General features: G+C 52.6%; 1 protein-coding gene across 13 annotated transcripts in view; it reads left to right on the plus strand.

The window, feature by feature from the left end:
• Positions 1-4,254: 4,254 nt before the first annotated feature.
• Positions 4,255-16,514, plus strand: part of LRRFIP1 (LRR binding FLII interacting protein 1) — a 159,253-nt gene continuing 146,993 nt past the window's right edge. For 11 of the 13 annotated variants that reach the window (XM_040231865.1, XM_040231866.1, XM_040231870.1 and 8 more), the window contains exon 1: positions 4,273-4,383. In XM_040231865.1, coding sequence (XP_040087799.1) covers positions 4,288-4,383 — 96 coding nt within the window. In that variant the 5' untranslated portion in view covers positions 4,273-4,287. Of the gene's footprint in view, positions 4,384-16,514 lie in introns of all 13 variants that reach the window. The other 2 variants (XM_040231867.1, XM_040231871.1) reach the window with 2 other exon arrangements.

The following is a 16,514-nucleotide window of genomic DNA, read 5'->3' on the forward strand; positions in this document are numbered from 1 at the left end:
GGACAGTCAGGAGGGGGCTCGGAACCAGTACTCAGTCCCCAGTTTCAGCCAGATGCTCTCATTATGATTGAAGCAGTGAAACATCCAGTCCCCAGTGAGGGCAGACAGCTGAGCAAGAAAAGGTCAGCACAGAAGAATTTCAGTGCTGGCATACAGAGCGGCTTGACGTCCTGATGAAGACGGGTGAGGGAAGCAGGAGCAGCCTTGAAGAGCTGGAAAGACTTCTTCAAGAAGGGAGCTGTTGGGGACTTCCCTGGTGGTCCAGGAGTTAAGACCTTGTACTTTCCCTGCAGGGGGCACAGGTCTGATCCCTGGTCGGGGAACTGAGATCCCAATATGCCATGCAGCATGGCAAAAAGAAAAACACTTTTAATTTCTTAAAAGTTAAAAAAAATTATAAGTTAAAATTTTTAATTAAAAGATTACAATAAAACAAAGGAGATGTTGGAGCTTGGATGTGTCGTTGGATGAGCAGTTCCGGGTGTCTTGGGTAAGTCCCAAGAGAACAGTGGTTCTGTCTGAGTCCTAGGTGGGTCTGCCACAGCCTCTGGCAGAGCACCTGCTGGGCAGCAGGTGTGAGTGAGTGAGTGAGGGAAGCCATGGGCACCAACCGGAGCAAAGACAGAGCCTTCACAAGGCATCAGGTGCTGGGGGAGCAGGAGCCTCCAGCAGGACTGAAGAGAGACCTAGGGATGCTCTTCCACCCAGGACAGCGTCATCTAAGGACTATGGGGCCCTAAGTGGTGTAAAATGTGATGCAGGAAACTAAGTCCACAGACACTTGCCCAGTCCCTCCACTGTGACAAGCAAATGCAAGCTCCCGGAGCACAACAAGGAACGAGGTCACTGCCCCTCTGCCCACCCCACGGCAGTCCACTAAGATGTCCTGAGCAGCGGCACCTCCTGGGTTACTACTGCACCGTCCTCCCACTGCAAGAAACCTCCAGTACCTTTCCTGGCCACTGCCGGGTCCCCTTTCTGTCCCCTCTTCCAGCCAACCCCCAGGCTACTTCCTAAGAGCCCAAACCTGCCTGGACACATCACTTGGTCAGAAACATACCAAACTGCTAACCATACTTATCCCTGAGGGGGAGGGGGGCAGGAATCACAGGTGACTTCAGGGTGGCCCTCCCTTCTTCCCTTGAGCGTTAAAGTCTCTCCACAGCCCACAGTAGTGGTAACTTTTGGACCCTGCCTTTCTACCAGCACATTTCTTCTTCCCTAATCCAGTACTGACAGGTAGTTGAGTCTTTACCCTGAGTGAGAAGGCAATGGCTTTGTAAATCTTATCTGATCCTCCAGTTTATTTTGTTTTTAAAATTGAAGCACAGTTGATACACAATGTATAGAATAGTTGATATGCATGCTCAGTTCATCAGTTGTGTCCGACCCTTTGTGACCCCATGGACTACAGCCCACAGGCTCCTCTCTTCGTGGGATTTCCCAGGCAAGGATACTGGAGCAGGTTGCCATTTCCTCCTCCAGAGGATATTCCCAACCCAGGTATGGAACCTGAGTCTCTTGTGTCTCTTGCATCAGCAGGGCAAATTCTATACCACCGTGCCACCTGTTAAGTACCAAATAAACTCTAGTTGTGTTAGTTGCTCAATGATGTGTGACTCTTTGTGATGCCATGGACTATAGCCTTTCAGGCTCCTCTGGCCATGGAATTCTCCGGGCAAGAATACTGGACTGGGTTACCATTCCCTTCTCCAGGGGATCTTCCTGACCCAGGAATCGAACACGGGTTCCCTGCATTGCAGGCAGATTCTTCACCTTCTGAGTTACTAGGGAAGCCCATAAATAAACTATGCTGCTGCTGCTGCTGCTAAGTCGCTTCAGTCGTGTCCGACTCTGTGAGACCTCATAGACGGCAGCCCACCAGGCTTCCTCGTCCCTGGGATTCTCCAGGCAAGAACACTGGAGTGGGTTGCCATTTCCTTCTCCAATTCAGGAAAGTGAAAAGTGATCTGAGTTATTTTTAAACCCACCTTTAGAGTGTGGAAGGTAAAGCTCAGATAAAGTCATTCCTTTTTCAATATCTACACCCTGAGAAGAGCCCATCTGTCAGGTCTTTTCCTAGAAGATGGGGACACAGGAATGAAGTGACGGGTCCCAGAAAACATGCCCCTGAAAAGGAAGCACCATCAACACAGGGTTTCTGAATGTGCTCTATGGCTCAGCGGAGGGGGTGGGATGGGGGGTTGGTGGGGGCCAGATCCTGCAGCCTGGCAGACTAGAGCCAGAGCTGAATGCCCTGCTTATTTAACTTATATGCAGAGTACATCATGTGAAATGCCGGGCTGGATGAAGCACAAGCTGGAATCAAGATTGCCAGGAGAAATATCAATAACCTCAGATGTGCAGATAACACCACCCTTATGGCAGAAAGTGAAGAAGAACTAAAGAGCCTCTTGATGAAGGTGAAAGAGGAGAGTGAAAAAGTTGGCTTAAAGCTCAACATTCAGAAAACTAAGATCATGGCATCCGGTCCTATCACTTCATGGCAACTAGACGGGGAACCTGTCCCACCCTTTATGGGGGGGGGGGCTCCAAAGTCAATGCAAATGGTGACTGCAGCCATGAAATTAAAAGACTCTTACTGCTTGGAAGAAAAGTTAGGACCAACCTAGACAGCAAAATAAAAAGCAGAGGCATTACTTTGCTGACAAAGGTCTGTCTAGTCAAGCTATGGTTTTTCCAGTAGTCATGTATGGATGTGAGAGTTAGACTATAAAGAAAGCTGAGTGCCAAAAAATAGATGCTTTTGAACTGTGGTGTTGGAGAAGACTCTTGAGAGTCCCTTGGACTGAAAGGAGATCCAACCAGTCCATCCTAAAGAAAATCCGTCCTGAATATTCATTGGAGGACTGATGCTGAAGCTGAAACTCCAATACTTTGGCCACCTGATGCGAAGAACTGACTCATTGGAAAAGATCCTGATGCTGGGAAAGACTGAAAGCAGAAGGAGAAGGGGACGACAGAGGAGATGGTTGGGTGGCATCACCAACTCAACGGACATGAGTCAGGGTAAACTCCAGTGGTTGGCAATGGACAGGAAGGCCTTGTGTGCTGCAGTCCTTGGGGTTGCAAGGAGTTGGACACGACCGAGTGACTGAACTGAACTGAGGCCTGACTCCATCTGTGAGGTCAGACCCCATCTCACCCGGGGTGCAGGTTTGAACCAGAACCCTACACCCACCCGTTAGTACAAACCCCTTTCTGCAACTCAACCACTTCGAGTCCTCCCCTGTCCCCGCTGCAGTCCAGACTCAAGGGGTAGCCCCTGCCCTGGGGAGGTCAGCCCAGGATTGCCAGGGAAGTCCACCCTCCAGGGTTCCCCACCGGGCCAACCCAAACCCTGGGGGCTCCAGGCATCTCCGGCTCCGCCTCCTTTCTCTTAATTCTCTGCCATGGCTTGTTCCCAGTCCCCACCAATGACGGGAGCCCCTATCACCCCCTCCCTGGCGCCCACAAGCTCCCCACCCCGAGCCATCCCAGGCCTCCTGCCATTTTCCTGTTCACTGTCCCCTGTCGTCCCCGCACCCCCATCTCTGCCCCCCACTGGAATCCTCAGCCCTCCTAGTCTCCGGCCCTGGTTCCCGATTCCTGCACCTCCGCCTTGCTCTCGCTCCCCCAGCCCCTGTTCCCACCGGCGCCCCCAGTCCCCTTGCCCCACGCGTCCTCATGCCCCTCCCCTGACTCCCAGCCTTCCCAAACTTCCCACATCTCCACGCTCACGGTCCCCAGGCGTCCCCCGCGCCCCCAGCCCCCAGCGCCCAGATCCCTGGCCCCTGGAGTCCCAGCGCATCTGGCTCCCGGGTCCCCCTCCGTCGCATCCCCACAGCCCGGGTCCCGTGCCCCTCTCCCCGGGAATCCCCAGACTCCAGCCCCCAGCGCCCGGGTCCCCATCTGGCGCGCCCCGGTCCCCGTGTCCCGCCACTCCCACCCCCACCCCGCTTCAGGCTCCCCAGCCCCTGTCCCCCGCGTCCCTGCAGTCCCCGCAGCCCGGGTCTCCGTGACCCCCTCCCCGGGCGTCCCCAGACCCAGGCCCCCAGCGCCCGGGTCCCCCTCTGGCGCGCCCGGCGTCCCCGCAGTCCCCGCAGCCCCGGTCCCCGCGTCCCCCTCCCCGGGCGTCCCCAGCCCCTGTCCCCGCGTCCCCGCGTCCCCGGCCCGCGCCCGCTGACGCCATGACGCCGGCGGAGGGCGGGGCGGAGCGGGGCCGGGCGGCCAGAGGGGCGCGGGCGGCGGAGCCGGGGTCCCGCGGCGCAGCGGGCGAGGCGGCCGATGGACATGGGCACGCAGGGCTCGGGGCGCAAGCGGCTCCCCAACCGGGAGCGGCTGACGGCGGAGGACGACGCGCTGAACCAGATCGCGCGCGAGGTGAGCGCGGGGCCCGGCCGGCGCGGGGCGCGGGCGCCGGGCTCCACCGCAGCTGTCGGGCGTCCGTCCGCCGGCTCGGCGGGCGGGGCACGGGCCGGGCCGGCACCTCGGTGGGCCGGGCGCGGGTCCTCCTTCGCGGGGACGGGCCGGCGACACCGAGCCCTCCCCCCAGGCTCCCGGCCCCGTCCGGCCGCCGCCCCCTCGCCGAGCGGGACTGGGGTGCCGCCCCCCTGCGCACGGTGGCCTCGGGCCGGCCTGGTGGGGGGCGAGCGCCCGACTGGGTTGTGCGTGCGCAGCATCGTGGGGGTGATGTAGGCCCGACCCCCGGAGGCCTGCGGACAGTCCCTGGAGGCCACATGGCCCTGGCGAAATGACCCGGCTCCTGTGTGTGACCTGCTGTCGTCTCGATTGTCACACAGGGCGCAGCTGGGGCGCGAACCGGGGTCTCCCTCAATCTCGTTTCTGGACCGAGGCTTAGAGCGGGTCCAGGCACGCTGAGAGGTTTTCATCAAAGTTTCCAGGGCAGAGTTTATTATAATGGTCGATGATGAACTTGAAGTGTGCAAATTAAAGGAGCCCCGCTAGCGTGACTTGTACAAACGCCTTTTCCTCCCACAAGAATTCAACCTTCGGGCTAAACAAACCGCAGGGGAAAGATGCCAGGGAGACTGGGGGGGGGGGCAGCAGGTTCCCTGGGAAGGGGTGAGGTTCCTGGGGCCCACAGGGGACAGAGCTTGGCTTGTCATGTCACAGGACACCTTTGTACGCCTTCTGGATTGCCTAGCCAGCGTGCTCACTGTAGACAGGCCCCCTCCCCATCCGCTCTCTTCCAAGTGTTGGAGTGTGATGGAGAGGCTGTCTACATGTCATTATCATCACGTGGAAAGACCTCCAGGCGGTGTGGACGGTGGTGTCTGGTTGCCTCACTCAGCTGTTTATAGAGGCCCACTCTAGTACCACTTCTTAGATGACTGGCTTTTATGGACTCGTGGCTGTCGCTCAGTATTTGTTGAATATTGAGTGAATAAAGGCATTTATTTTTCTCCATGTGGGAAGAAACTGGGGTTTCCAGGAAAACCCCTATTCATCCCTTAAAACCCATGGTAGATTTGTGTCCTGTGTGGGACCTCCCCCATCAGCCCAGGCTGATGTCTCCCTGCCTGCACTTGGGTTCCTCTAGCTTTTGCTCCCTACACCTGCCATGGTGGTCATGTGGCCTCAGCCATATCTGTTCACCTGTCCGACCCCCGTGGAAGGCGGCCACCAGGCAGGCACCGTCTTACTCATTTCGCATCTCCAGCGATCAACACAGAGCCGGGCGCATAGTAAGTGCTGCTAAGTCTCTGTTATATTGCCTAAAAACCAGAAGGGGTACGAGGCACTTACAGTACGTGTGGCTAAATATAGGTGCTTGCTAAATGTAGCAGCTTGAACATGATCCCCACCCCTGTGAAGACGGTCATGTAAGTTAAGTGTTTAAACATAAAACCAAACAGGTGTTCTCCGGGAGGCCTGAGGTGACACGATCCGTGGGCCTTGTCTTTCCAGCAGTGGTTGTGGACAGAGGAAGGAGACTGGGGGTCCCCAAGTCCACCTCGCGTCTGCTGGATTTTATTAAAACAGAATGAAAGGAAAGGCCAAGGGATGCTCCTGGCGGGAGAGCCTTGAGGTGCAGAGTAACCGGGAACCCAGTGGCCTGCCTCCCAGCCTGGGGACGCAGTTGTCAGTGACAAATTCAGTCACGGGCGTCAGACCCAGGACTGCAGCTTCACGCAGCTCCTCTGTGCTGTCTGTGACAGCAGGCTGTGCTATCCTAGTCAGCCCCTTCCCGGTCTCTGTTTTTTTCTTTAAAATGAGGAGAAGACCTCCCCTGAGGCTGTCAGGAGTAACGAAAGTGAGCAGCAGACATAAAGTGAGTCACTGGCTAGATGTAAGGACTACAGGCGTGCACATTGTCCCAATAACCCCGGCCATGTAGCTGCTCTGAGTGCTGAGTGGCAGCTATCTGTCATGTTGGAAGGAGCCAGTGCAAATACATTTTACTGCAAAATGAATTCTGTTTCCCAGCTGTGAAAATCAGAATCAAATGACAAATATCTATTCACCATGGAGTTCTAGAGAATTCTTATAAAAATCAACAAAATTATCTTAAAGTTTCATATGAGTACTTTCTCATTTGCTCATTGACTCAGCAGATACATGCTGCTCTTTGTGAAGCCCTGTCCTAGAGAGACTGGGATTCAGGGATGGACTCTAGGAGCATCCACCCTTGAGGAGTTGAGGTCTGACTTAGAGCATGACAATAAAAGAAGACAGGAAGAGATCTGAGATTGAAAGGATATTGGGCCCTGAAGGTTTGGAAATGAGAGAGTAGCAATTTATCGATGAGACTAAGAATAGCAATCAGAGGCGGCTCCCTGGAGGAAGTGGCATTTTGAGTTATTCTTGAAGAAACCCTGACCTGGACTGGCCTCCACGAGGGGAAATGTTCTGGCTGGAGGGCAGATTCTCCGGGCAGTGTCCCCGGGGCGGTGGCCCCTGGTCTCCACAGCGTCTCTGCAGCCAGCTCTGCTGGGCATCTCTGCAGGTGGCCTCATCCTCAGGCTGCCTTGTTTTGGCAGACGCTGCCCCCCTCCCGAACCCACATGCCCTGTCTCTTCTGGTGGCTCTGTCCTATGAGCTGGAAGCATGTTCCCTGACAAATCTCGCGAGTCTCCCCCGCCACTCCTGAGCCAAGCTCTCTGACCAGGATAGTGGACTCCGTGGCATGGGGGCAGGGCAGGGGAGGTTACCTGGTGATCAATCAGGCCCCTCCTGGAAATGGCAAATGGGGGGACGTGGCCCCCAAAGCTCTTGGGGACATGAAGGGGACCTGAAGGAAAAAATCAAGAGGTCTCAGGAAAGTGGCAGGGGGTGGGGCAGGCTTGGGTCAGGCAGGCCCCCAGGAATGTGCACTCAGAGGATAAGTGGAGAATTCCAGGCTGTGATGATGGAGTTGGGCAGGGACGGGAGCAATGGGGAAGGGGGGGAGTGGGGAGCCGGGGCAGGACTATGGTGGAGAGCTGGCTGCACCCCCCTGATGGCTTCGGACTCTCTTTGTGGAGGAACGGGAAGCAGGGACCCAGTGGAAGCTCTGCTTTTATATTTCCACAGTTGCTTTATTGTCTCACTCTGGGCAAGTTGATAGTAAGTGGAGCTGTAACTTGAAAACGCTGCAGATGCGTTTGCAGGAGTGGCTTATTTCTTACTCGCTGTCCGAGGTGGGATTCAGGCAAGATGTTGTCAGGAAGAAGGTCCAGTAAACTACCTTGAGACGCTGGAGCAGCGTGTCTCTCACACCCAGGAGGGGTGTCTGAAAGCAGAGGTATTTTTCTCTCCCACCGCCTTGAGCATTCTGCTCAGGATTCTGGTAGCATCCAAACCTCTCATCCCATGCTCCGCTGGGAGTGCAAGTGTGTTGTCTCAGAACACCCGGCCATTTGCGTTTCCAGTACAAGGAAGTTGGCTCTGCAGGCTGCAGGAGACCGGCCCTTGGGTGAGCTCACCATCCAGTGAACGCTGGTGGGGTTTCCTTCCTCTGTCACAGTGCAGCGACCCCCACCACTGTGGCCTCCTCTCCTAGGTGGTCTCGCTGGGACGCTGCCCTCGGGGTACCCCCCCAGGGTGCCTCCCAGGTTCCCCCCTATTGGCAGAAGTTGACCCCTGACCTGTGAGTGCAGCTGTTCTGGGTTCATGACCCCTCCCCTTCACTAGAGAAGCGCCCATGGCCCCATGAGGGTCACCTTTCAGGGGAGGGGGGTTAAGACCTCGCACTCCAGGGGCAGCGACTGACCCAGGGGAGTGAGGACACAGGAAGCCCCACCCCACCCACTTGCCTCCTGAAGGAACCGACAAGGGGGTACAGGTCACCCTCCAGGGCCCCCGAGGGAGGACCCGAGGGCAGGCTCCACTGAGGCCACCTCCCTCCCCCCAGCCCCTCACCCCCCCCCACCTCCGGACAGAACACTCACCTCCAAACCCCAGCCCCGGGCTCCGCTTCTGGGCACCCAGCTTAGGACAGCCTCCGTGCCTCGCTCTGGGTGGTCCCACAAATACAAGACGTTCTGTCCTAAAGCTCCTGGTCACTTGCTGTTCTCCCACCCCTCATCCTTCCCAAATAGCCCCAGAGATCACCCTGTCCTGAAGGCCCCTGATTGCTTGAGGCCAGTTGAGGGCCCAGTCTGGGCATAGGCCTCTACACAGCAGAGCCGCCCCGAAGTCTGGTTCCGTTGGACCTCCGCTTCCCCTTCTTCCGGCTCTCGGCAGGCAGGTCTGGCTCCTCTGGAGTCAGAGGTGAGCCCCAATGGCACAATGCAGGCTGCTGGTGTCCGGGCACGGCCCGTGCCCTCGGGTAAGGTCACACGAGGGTGGTGTCTACAACACGGGCTTCCTGCAGCTGGTTTCCCTCCATTTGAACCATTACCTTCACTTGTTTCTCCCCAACGAGTTTGCTTGTCTGAGGCTGGCCAGTGGATGCAGACCATTTGGATTGGAGGGTGAAATCTACCCAGTGTGGCCAGCAGTTTGGGACTGCGGTGGTGTCAGAGCCCCTCCTTCCAGGGTGGGAAGAGGTAAGGGGCCTTCAGACACCCCCACCCCCACCCCAGTTCTAACACAACCACCGTGGGGTGACCCCGGGCCCCTCCCCGGCTCGTCGTCCTGAGACACACGCACACATCTTGGTGCATCAGTAACAGGCATTAGGAATATGACAAGACGAGCCTTCCGAGTGGATGTGTGTCATGGTCTGAGCCGTCAGGGGAATGGCCCGCACCCTGCCTGTGACCTGGGGCTGATTCCCGACAAGATGGTTCTGGATTGGGGGTGGGCAGTCCTGCTGGGCTCCCATGATCTGTGGGCCCCGCCCCACGGCTATTTCTGTCAGAGGGCCAGCTGTCTCCCTGTCCCTTTTCTGGGCGACTCTGTGATGACTCACGGGTTTAGTAGTTGGGGCTGTGAATGCGTGTGGAGGACCTGAAGCGTCTGCTCCATAGAGTGAGCGTCAGGGACCTGGGTTCTCATTGAGCCTGTCACCGGCAAGCCTTGTCAGGGTTCAGGAGGGACAAGGGGGAGAGGTGGCGACTGAGGGTGCTTTTAAGGTCTGAGGTGTGTCAGGGACTCCCAGAAGCTTCTCTCCTGTAAGCGTATGCCATCCCATCAGAAGAGTTCAGAGCATCCCTGTGGACGTGGAGAAACCGCTCTGAGATGCTCGGCGACTTGTCTGAGGTCATCTAGTAACTCAGAGGTGCCGGCTCATCGTCCAAGCTGTTTCCTGGATCAGAGTCTTGGCTCCACGCAAGGCCCTATTCCAGGCGGTGCCCTGCAGTTAAGCCGACTTGCTTCCCATCTCAGGCACTGTCGTCCTCAACTGCCCTCTGAACCATCAGGCTTAACATTGCATGAGAGAACCTCATATTCTTCTCTCCCTTACTGTTTCTCCTCCTCTTTTTTTTTTTTTCCATGCTTTCATCTTTAAAGACTAGTTTTATGTCATTAAAGTAATGCTTGTTTTCACGCTGGTCCCATATTCTCAGGCCATTCTCCATGCAACAGCTGGGTGGTCCTTTGAAAACATGTCAGATTGTGTCATAATGGCTTTTCATATCCCTCAGTAAAAGCCAAGCTCGTAATGACCTTTGTTGTTGTTCATTCAACAACCCCATGGACGGTAGCACCCAGGCTCTTCTGTCCTCCACTATCTCCCAGAGTTTGCTCAAACTCATGTCCATTGAGTCGGTGATGCCATCCAACCATCTCATCCTCTGTCGCCCCCTTCTCCCACCTTCAATCTTTCCCAGCATCAGGGTCTTTTCCAATGAGTCAGCTCTTCACATCAGGTGGCCAAAGTATTGGAGCTTCAGCTTCAGCAACAGTCCTTCCATTGAGTGTTCAAAGCTGATTTCCTTTAGGATGAACTGGTTAACGGCCTTAGACCCTAAATGACCTGGTAATGGGCTCCCCATCTGTAAGTAATATACACGTGCACTATTCCTTGACTATGCAACTGTAGGCAGCATATGCTGGCCTCCTGACTGGAGGAGGAGGACTTGGATCTGGGGGTCTAGCTAGGCTCACTCCCCCGCTCTCTCTCCCCGCTTCTTCACGTCGTAGTGACATTGCGCCTACAGATTCATAACTGATCGCTAGCAGAACAATAGACTGGTTAAGAGTGTGGGGGCCCGAGTCAGTTTTCCTTTTTCCTGGGTTCAGTTCCTGATCCTTCCACTTACTCCATGACCTCAGGCAAGTTCCTTAACCACTTTGTGACTTTGTGTCTCCTTTCCCTCAACTGTAAGATGGGAACATTTTAAGAGTATGCTTCTTCCCGGGTGTTATGGGGGTAAACGAAGTATTTCATGAAAAGACCTCAGAAGGATGACCAACACATGCTCAGTAGACACTAGTGGTGATGATGATGGAGTGTGATAGTGTTAACTGCAGAGCCAACAGGTATACGATAATGTTTTTTTTTATACAACTTTCTGCTGTTTTTGGAGTTGGTTATTGCCTTTTTTCCCAGTCGCTCATCTCTTTGCGTATCTCTCATGCCTAATTTCTCACAAGCTTTTGAACAGAAACCTCCGCAATATTATTTTCTATGTGATTAGATGAATCTATCAATTCTGCTTTGTTCCCTCCTGGAAATCTGCCCCCGAGACCTCTGTCCAGTCTGCGCTGAGAGCTCTCGGGGCTATTGTCAGCTGCCCTTCCCCTTGCCGCTTCTTTGTTGCCGTCATTGCGTCCACATATGCTGGATTCTCTACTGTCTTCTTTCTTGAGCTACTAACTCATTTTGTTGGAACACACCCTTCAGTAGCTTTCTGAGAGAGAATGCCTTTTCTAAGCACTTGCATGTCTGAAAATGTCTTTATGGTACTCTCACACTTGATAGTTCAGCTGAGTATAGAGTTCTAGGTTAGAATAATTTTTTTTCTGAAGAACGACAGAGACTTCTATGTATACTTTGAAATTATTTCCAGCGGGTATTGTTAACTGAAAAAAAGCAATGTGCAGAAAATGAAGATAGCATGCCATCACTCAGGTGAGGAAGTCTGTGACTTGCCTGCATTTGCATAAGGAAACACTGGCAGAAAGTACTGTAAAAGCAATGTGGAGATTTCAGTGGAAATGTAGATTTGTTAGGTGTAACTTTTTATGCTCTTTTGATATTTGAACCCTGTGACTGTATTATTTTTATGTAATATTATCTCTTTATTTTTGGCTCTGCCGGGTCTTCCCTGCTGCATGGCCTTTTCTGTAGTCGTGGCAAGCGGGGACGACTCTCTAGTTGCAACATGCAGACTTCTGATTGTAGTGGCTTCTCTTGGTGCCGAGCTAGGGCTCTAGGCACGCGGCTTCAGTGCCTGTGGTGCACGGGCGTAGTTGCTCCATAGCATGTGGAATCTTCCCAATCAGGGATCAAACTCGTGTCTCCTATATTAGCAGGTGGACTCTTTACCAGTGAGCCACCAGGGAAGCTCTGTATTACCTATTTAATCAAATAAAATAATGAATACCAAAAATGTATGATTAACTGTTTCCTACCATAATTTTGAAGACATTTTTCCCATTTTTATTCTAGCTTTCAGGATTGCTTTGATCATTTCGATGCCTTATATATTCTCAGTATCTTGTGTAACATCTATTTTTACACTTTACAAGCTTTCAGAATCCTCTCTTGATTCTCAGTATTCTGGATTTTATTTTTACATTCATTCAATCTGGAAATGTATATCCTAAAATTCTGGGATATTTTCTGAAGAATTTCCCCTTCCCACCGTTTGCTCTGTTCTTTTAAAGAAACTCCTGTTGTTAGAAGTAACTTCCTTTTTCCTCTCATTTTCTAGCTTTTTGTATTTTGGTGCTATGTTATGGCTAATTACTCAGCTTTGTCTTCCACTCCTTCTACTAAAATTGTTTGTCCTATATTTTATTTCTAAGAGTATTTGTTTGTTTGTTTTGTTTCTGTGGCCCATTTTTATAGCATCATTTTTCAGTCACTATTGCAGTACCTTTTTCCGTCTTTCTGAGGAGTATTCATTTTGGTTTTCTGATTTTCCCTGAAAATTGCATTTGTTTCCTGTGTGATGGTCTATCTCTTTCCATCCTGTGTGTGATTTGGCCTCTGTCTTTAACCTTGGAGCTCTTCCCAGAGGTGTGGTGATCCTTGGATCCATGCATGTATGAGGATGAGGCAGTAAAAACCTGTGAGACAATTTGAGGGAAGGCTTGGAGGGGTTCCCAGGTGGCACTACTGGTAAAGAGTCCGCCTGCCAGTGCAGGAGACATGGGTGAAGGAAGTGGCAGCCCACCCCAGTATTCGGGCCTGGAGAATCCAGAGGAGGAGAGCCGCAGAGGAGGCTGGTGGGCAACAGTCTATGAGATCGCAAAGAGTCAGACACAGCTGAGTACATTGGAGGGTAAATACCACAAGATTCGGCCAGGATACCTCCTGGGGTGCAGTGGGGTGGCGGAGGTGTTGGCAGCAGACACTGAGTAGCTCCTCAGGTCACCAGCACACAGTCAGGATTTGAACCTGAGTCCCCTGTCTTCAAGGCCAGCACCTTGACCACAGGCTCAGAGTTCAGAGGAAATGCTGCTTAATGCAAACAAACCAAGCCTCTCTAATCTGGTACCTAGAGATGGAGTTTTGTTTTTGATGAAGGGGGTAGAAGAAATTGAGAAGAAAGTTGAAAAATAATCTGAGACTTATACCAAGGAAGAGGTTATGTCCATACAGCCCAAACTAGAGAACTAGTCACGGCAGTGTGCTTTTACTCAGAGTGGAATAAATGTCAAATTAGCTGAGCAAACAGAGAACGTTATTTTAAAAAATAAGATTTTCATAGCTTCAGGCATCAAGAAGAATTCATTTGTTGGTTCGGAAAATTCTCTAAGATCTGAGAGATACTTTCCATAAAACAAATAGAAAATACCTGGAGAGGTTAGGTAGGCAGAATGTGATATGGTCTTGGCAGCGGGTGAGCCCCTGGATCAGCAAGAGACAGAGCCAGAGCCATCTAGTGCCTCCCCTGGCGGATTAAGTTGCGATGTCCCCACCCACTCCTTGGCTCAGGGGAGTGAATAAAAAATCCCACAGTGGTCACAGTAGTGTTTCAGCAAGCAGAAACCAGGAGATCTAAAGTTGTTCGTTAGGCTTTTAACCTCCCTCACATAAGTTTATCCATTTTTCCACCCTTACCCTTGATTGCTTTTTATTTCTTATCTTCTTTTGTGATGTCTCTTGTTGTTGTGCTTTTTAATATGCTGTCTAGGTTGGTCATAGCTTTTCTTCCAAGGAGCAAGAGTCTTGATTTCATGGCTGCATGCTGTGATTTTGGAGGCCAAGAATATAAAGTCTCTCACTGTTTCCATTGTTTCCCCATCTATTTGGCATGAAGTGACGGGACCAGATGCCACGATCTTTGTTTTCTGAATGTTGAGCTTTAAGCCAACTTTTTCACTCTCCTTTTTCACTTTCATCAAGAGGCTCTTTAGTTCTTTGCTTTCTGCCATAAGGGCAATGTCATCTGCATATCTGAGGTTGTTGATATTTCTTCCAGCAATCTTGATTCCAGCTTGTGCTTCATCCAGCACTGTGGTGTTGGAGAAGACTCTTGAGAGTCCCTTGGACTGCAAGGAAACCAAACCATCAATCCTAAAGGAAATCAGTCCTGAATATTAATTGGAAGGACTGATGCTGAAGCTGAAACTCCAATACTTTGACCACCTTATACAAGAAGCCAAGTCTTTGGAAAAGACCTTGATGCTGGGAAAGATTGAAGGCAGGAGGAGAAGGGGACGACAGAGGATGAGATGGTTGGATGGCATCACCAACTCTATGGACATGAGTTTGAGCAAGCTCTGGGAGTTGGTGATGGACAGGGAGGCCTGACGTGCTGCAGTCCATGGGGTTGCAAAGAGTCAGACACACCTGAGCAACTGAACTGAACTGAACTTGTTGTGCAGTTGCTAAGTCATGTCCGACTCTTTGTGACCCCTGGACTGCAGCATGCCAGGCTCCCCTGTCCTTCACCATCTCCCGGAGTTTACTCAAATTCACATCTATTGAGTCAGTTATTCTCTCTAACCATTTCAGGCATGTGAGAAGATGCGGAGTTTTCCAAGTTGACACTGCGAGAGATGGAATTTCTGTGTTGATTGAACAACTAACACGACCCCACCCTGGATGCCCTAAAATATATCTTGAAGTCACCCCTGAAACCCTCAGAGCAGAGCTGGCCAGTAGGACTTTCTGTGACGATGGAGATGCTCTGTGTTTATGCTGCATTGCTGTTGAGCACTTGAAATGCAGCTGGTGGCTAGTTCAGCTAAGGAACTGCATTTTAATTCATACTTCATTTTACTTCCTTTAAATATAAATAGAAACCCCTGGTTGGTGGCTACCGTATTGGACAGCACAGCTCTTGAGCAATGATTTATTCTTTGTTGAAATCTGCTGTCCTGGAGGTGTGTTCTCTATTGCAGAAGCTGTTGATTCTTATCAGGAGAGGGGTGACAGGTGGACAGGCCTGGCGTCCCACAGGCCGGAAGTGAGTCCAGCCCAGGGAGAACGTGCCGGGCAGTGGGAGAAGCACAGTCAGCCTTTTGAAGTCGTGTGTCCATAGGCAAGTTAGTGTGTCCGAGTCTCCTTCCCTCTGTCTGTGACAGAGGAACAACGTTTTCCATGTGGTTGTGGTGATGAGTGGAGCTTCCCTGGTGTCCCAGTGGTGAAGAATCCACCTGCCAGGGCAGGAGGCAAGAGACTCAGGTTTGATCCCTGGATCAAGAAGATCCCCTGGAGGAGGAAATGGCAGCCCACTCCAGTGTTCTTGCCTGGAGAATCCCGTGGACAGCGGAGCCTGGCGGGCTACAGTCCATGGGGTCACAAAGAGCTGGACACGACTGAGCGACTGAGCGTGCACCTGGTGATGCGTGGTGCCGGGCAATGGAGAGCATCTGCTGGACAGGAAATACACGATGGTTCTGGTGGGCGCCTGGGTACCTGGCGGGCGCTAACTGGATAGTGGTTATTTTCTCCCTCCTGCCGGCTGTGTTCCTCTCCACCAAGGGACAGCAATACTGCTGGACTGGCCAGGATGTGCCAGGCATCACTGATGCAGAGACAGGGGTGATTGGCAGGTGTGTTCTTTACCACTGAGCCACCCTCCCTCATAAGATGAGGGCTGGAATGAGAGACCAGGATCAAGATAAGGAAAGAGAGTGGCCTACAGGAAAAGTGTGAGAAAAATACAGAAGAGATGATCTCCTGTGTGTTGTGCGGGAAGCAGACAGCCCTTGGCTCTGCGTCAGTGAACTCAGAGGAAAAGCCCTCACCGCTGCCCCTTTAAATACACCAACCCCATAAACTTTGTTTAGTATCAGAACCCCATGTGCTTTCTCATAGTTTAGAGCTTGTGTTCAGTTCTTTGGCCTTGAGATGGAAGGGACCCTCCACTTTTGATCATTTTTTGCTTCTTGGCCTTGAACTGAAGAACCAGTAATAAGATGCCGTCAGATTTTTCGAGCCTCTTTACTGTCAGGCAGCCAAGCCCTGGTGTCGGGCCTCTGGTTAACGTCCCAGAGATGACGGCCCACTTCACCCAGGCCATGTCCCGCGCCATTTATCTTTGGGTTTATCTGACCTCTCAGAAGCTACTAAGTTACCTGCCTATTTTTAACCTGTGTCTGGAGCCAGCTCCGGAATGAAGTGGCCACATGAGCCGCGATGAGGTGGTGACCACACAGCCTTCCAAATCCTCACTCCACTTTCTCGGGCTTTTCCTCTTACTTTTGTGTCGGGATTTGTCAGCCCCGGGATTACTGACGTTGGGCCAGATGCGGGGGTGGGGGGAGGGTTTCTGGACATAGCGGAATGTTTAGCAGCATCCCTGGCTTCCAGCCGGGAGTGATGACCGCAAGGGCCCCGGGGGCAGAACGGCCCTTGGAGAACCATTGTATGTTTCCTGCCTCCGCTGGGTGTGTACCTTAGCTCTGGACCATACACCTCGTCTCCAGAAACCTGGTTCCTTTGCTCTCACCTCTGACCGGTGGCTGCAGCTGCTCCCCAGGAGGGCAGAAAGCACCAGCTG

This window comes from Oryx dammah, unplaced genomic scaffold (genome assembly GCF_014754425.2).
Source record: "Oryx dammah isolate SB20612 unplaced genomic scaffold, SCBI_Odam_1.1 HiC_scaffold_28, whole genome shotgun sequence".
NCBI lineage: Eukaryota > Metazoa > Chordata > Mammalia > Artiodactyla > Bovidae > Oryx > Oryx dammah.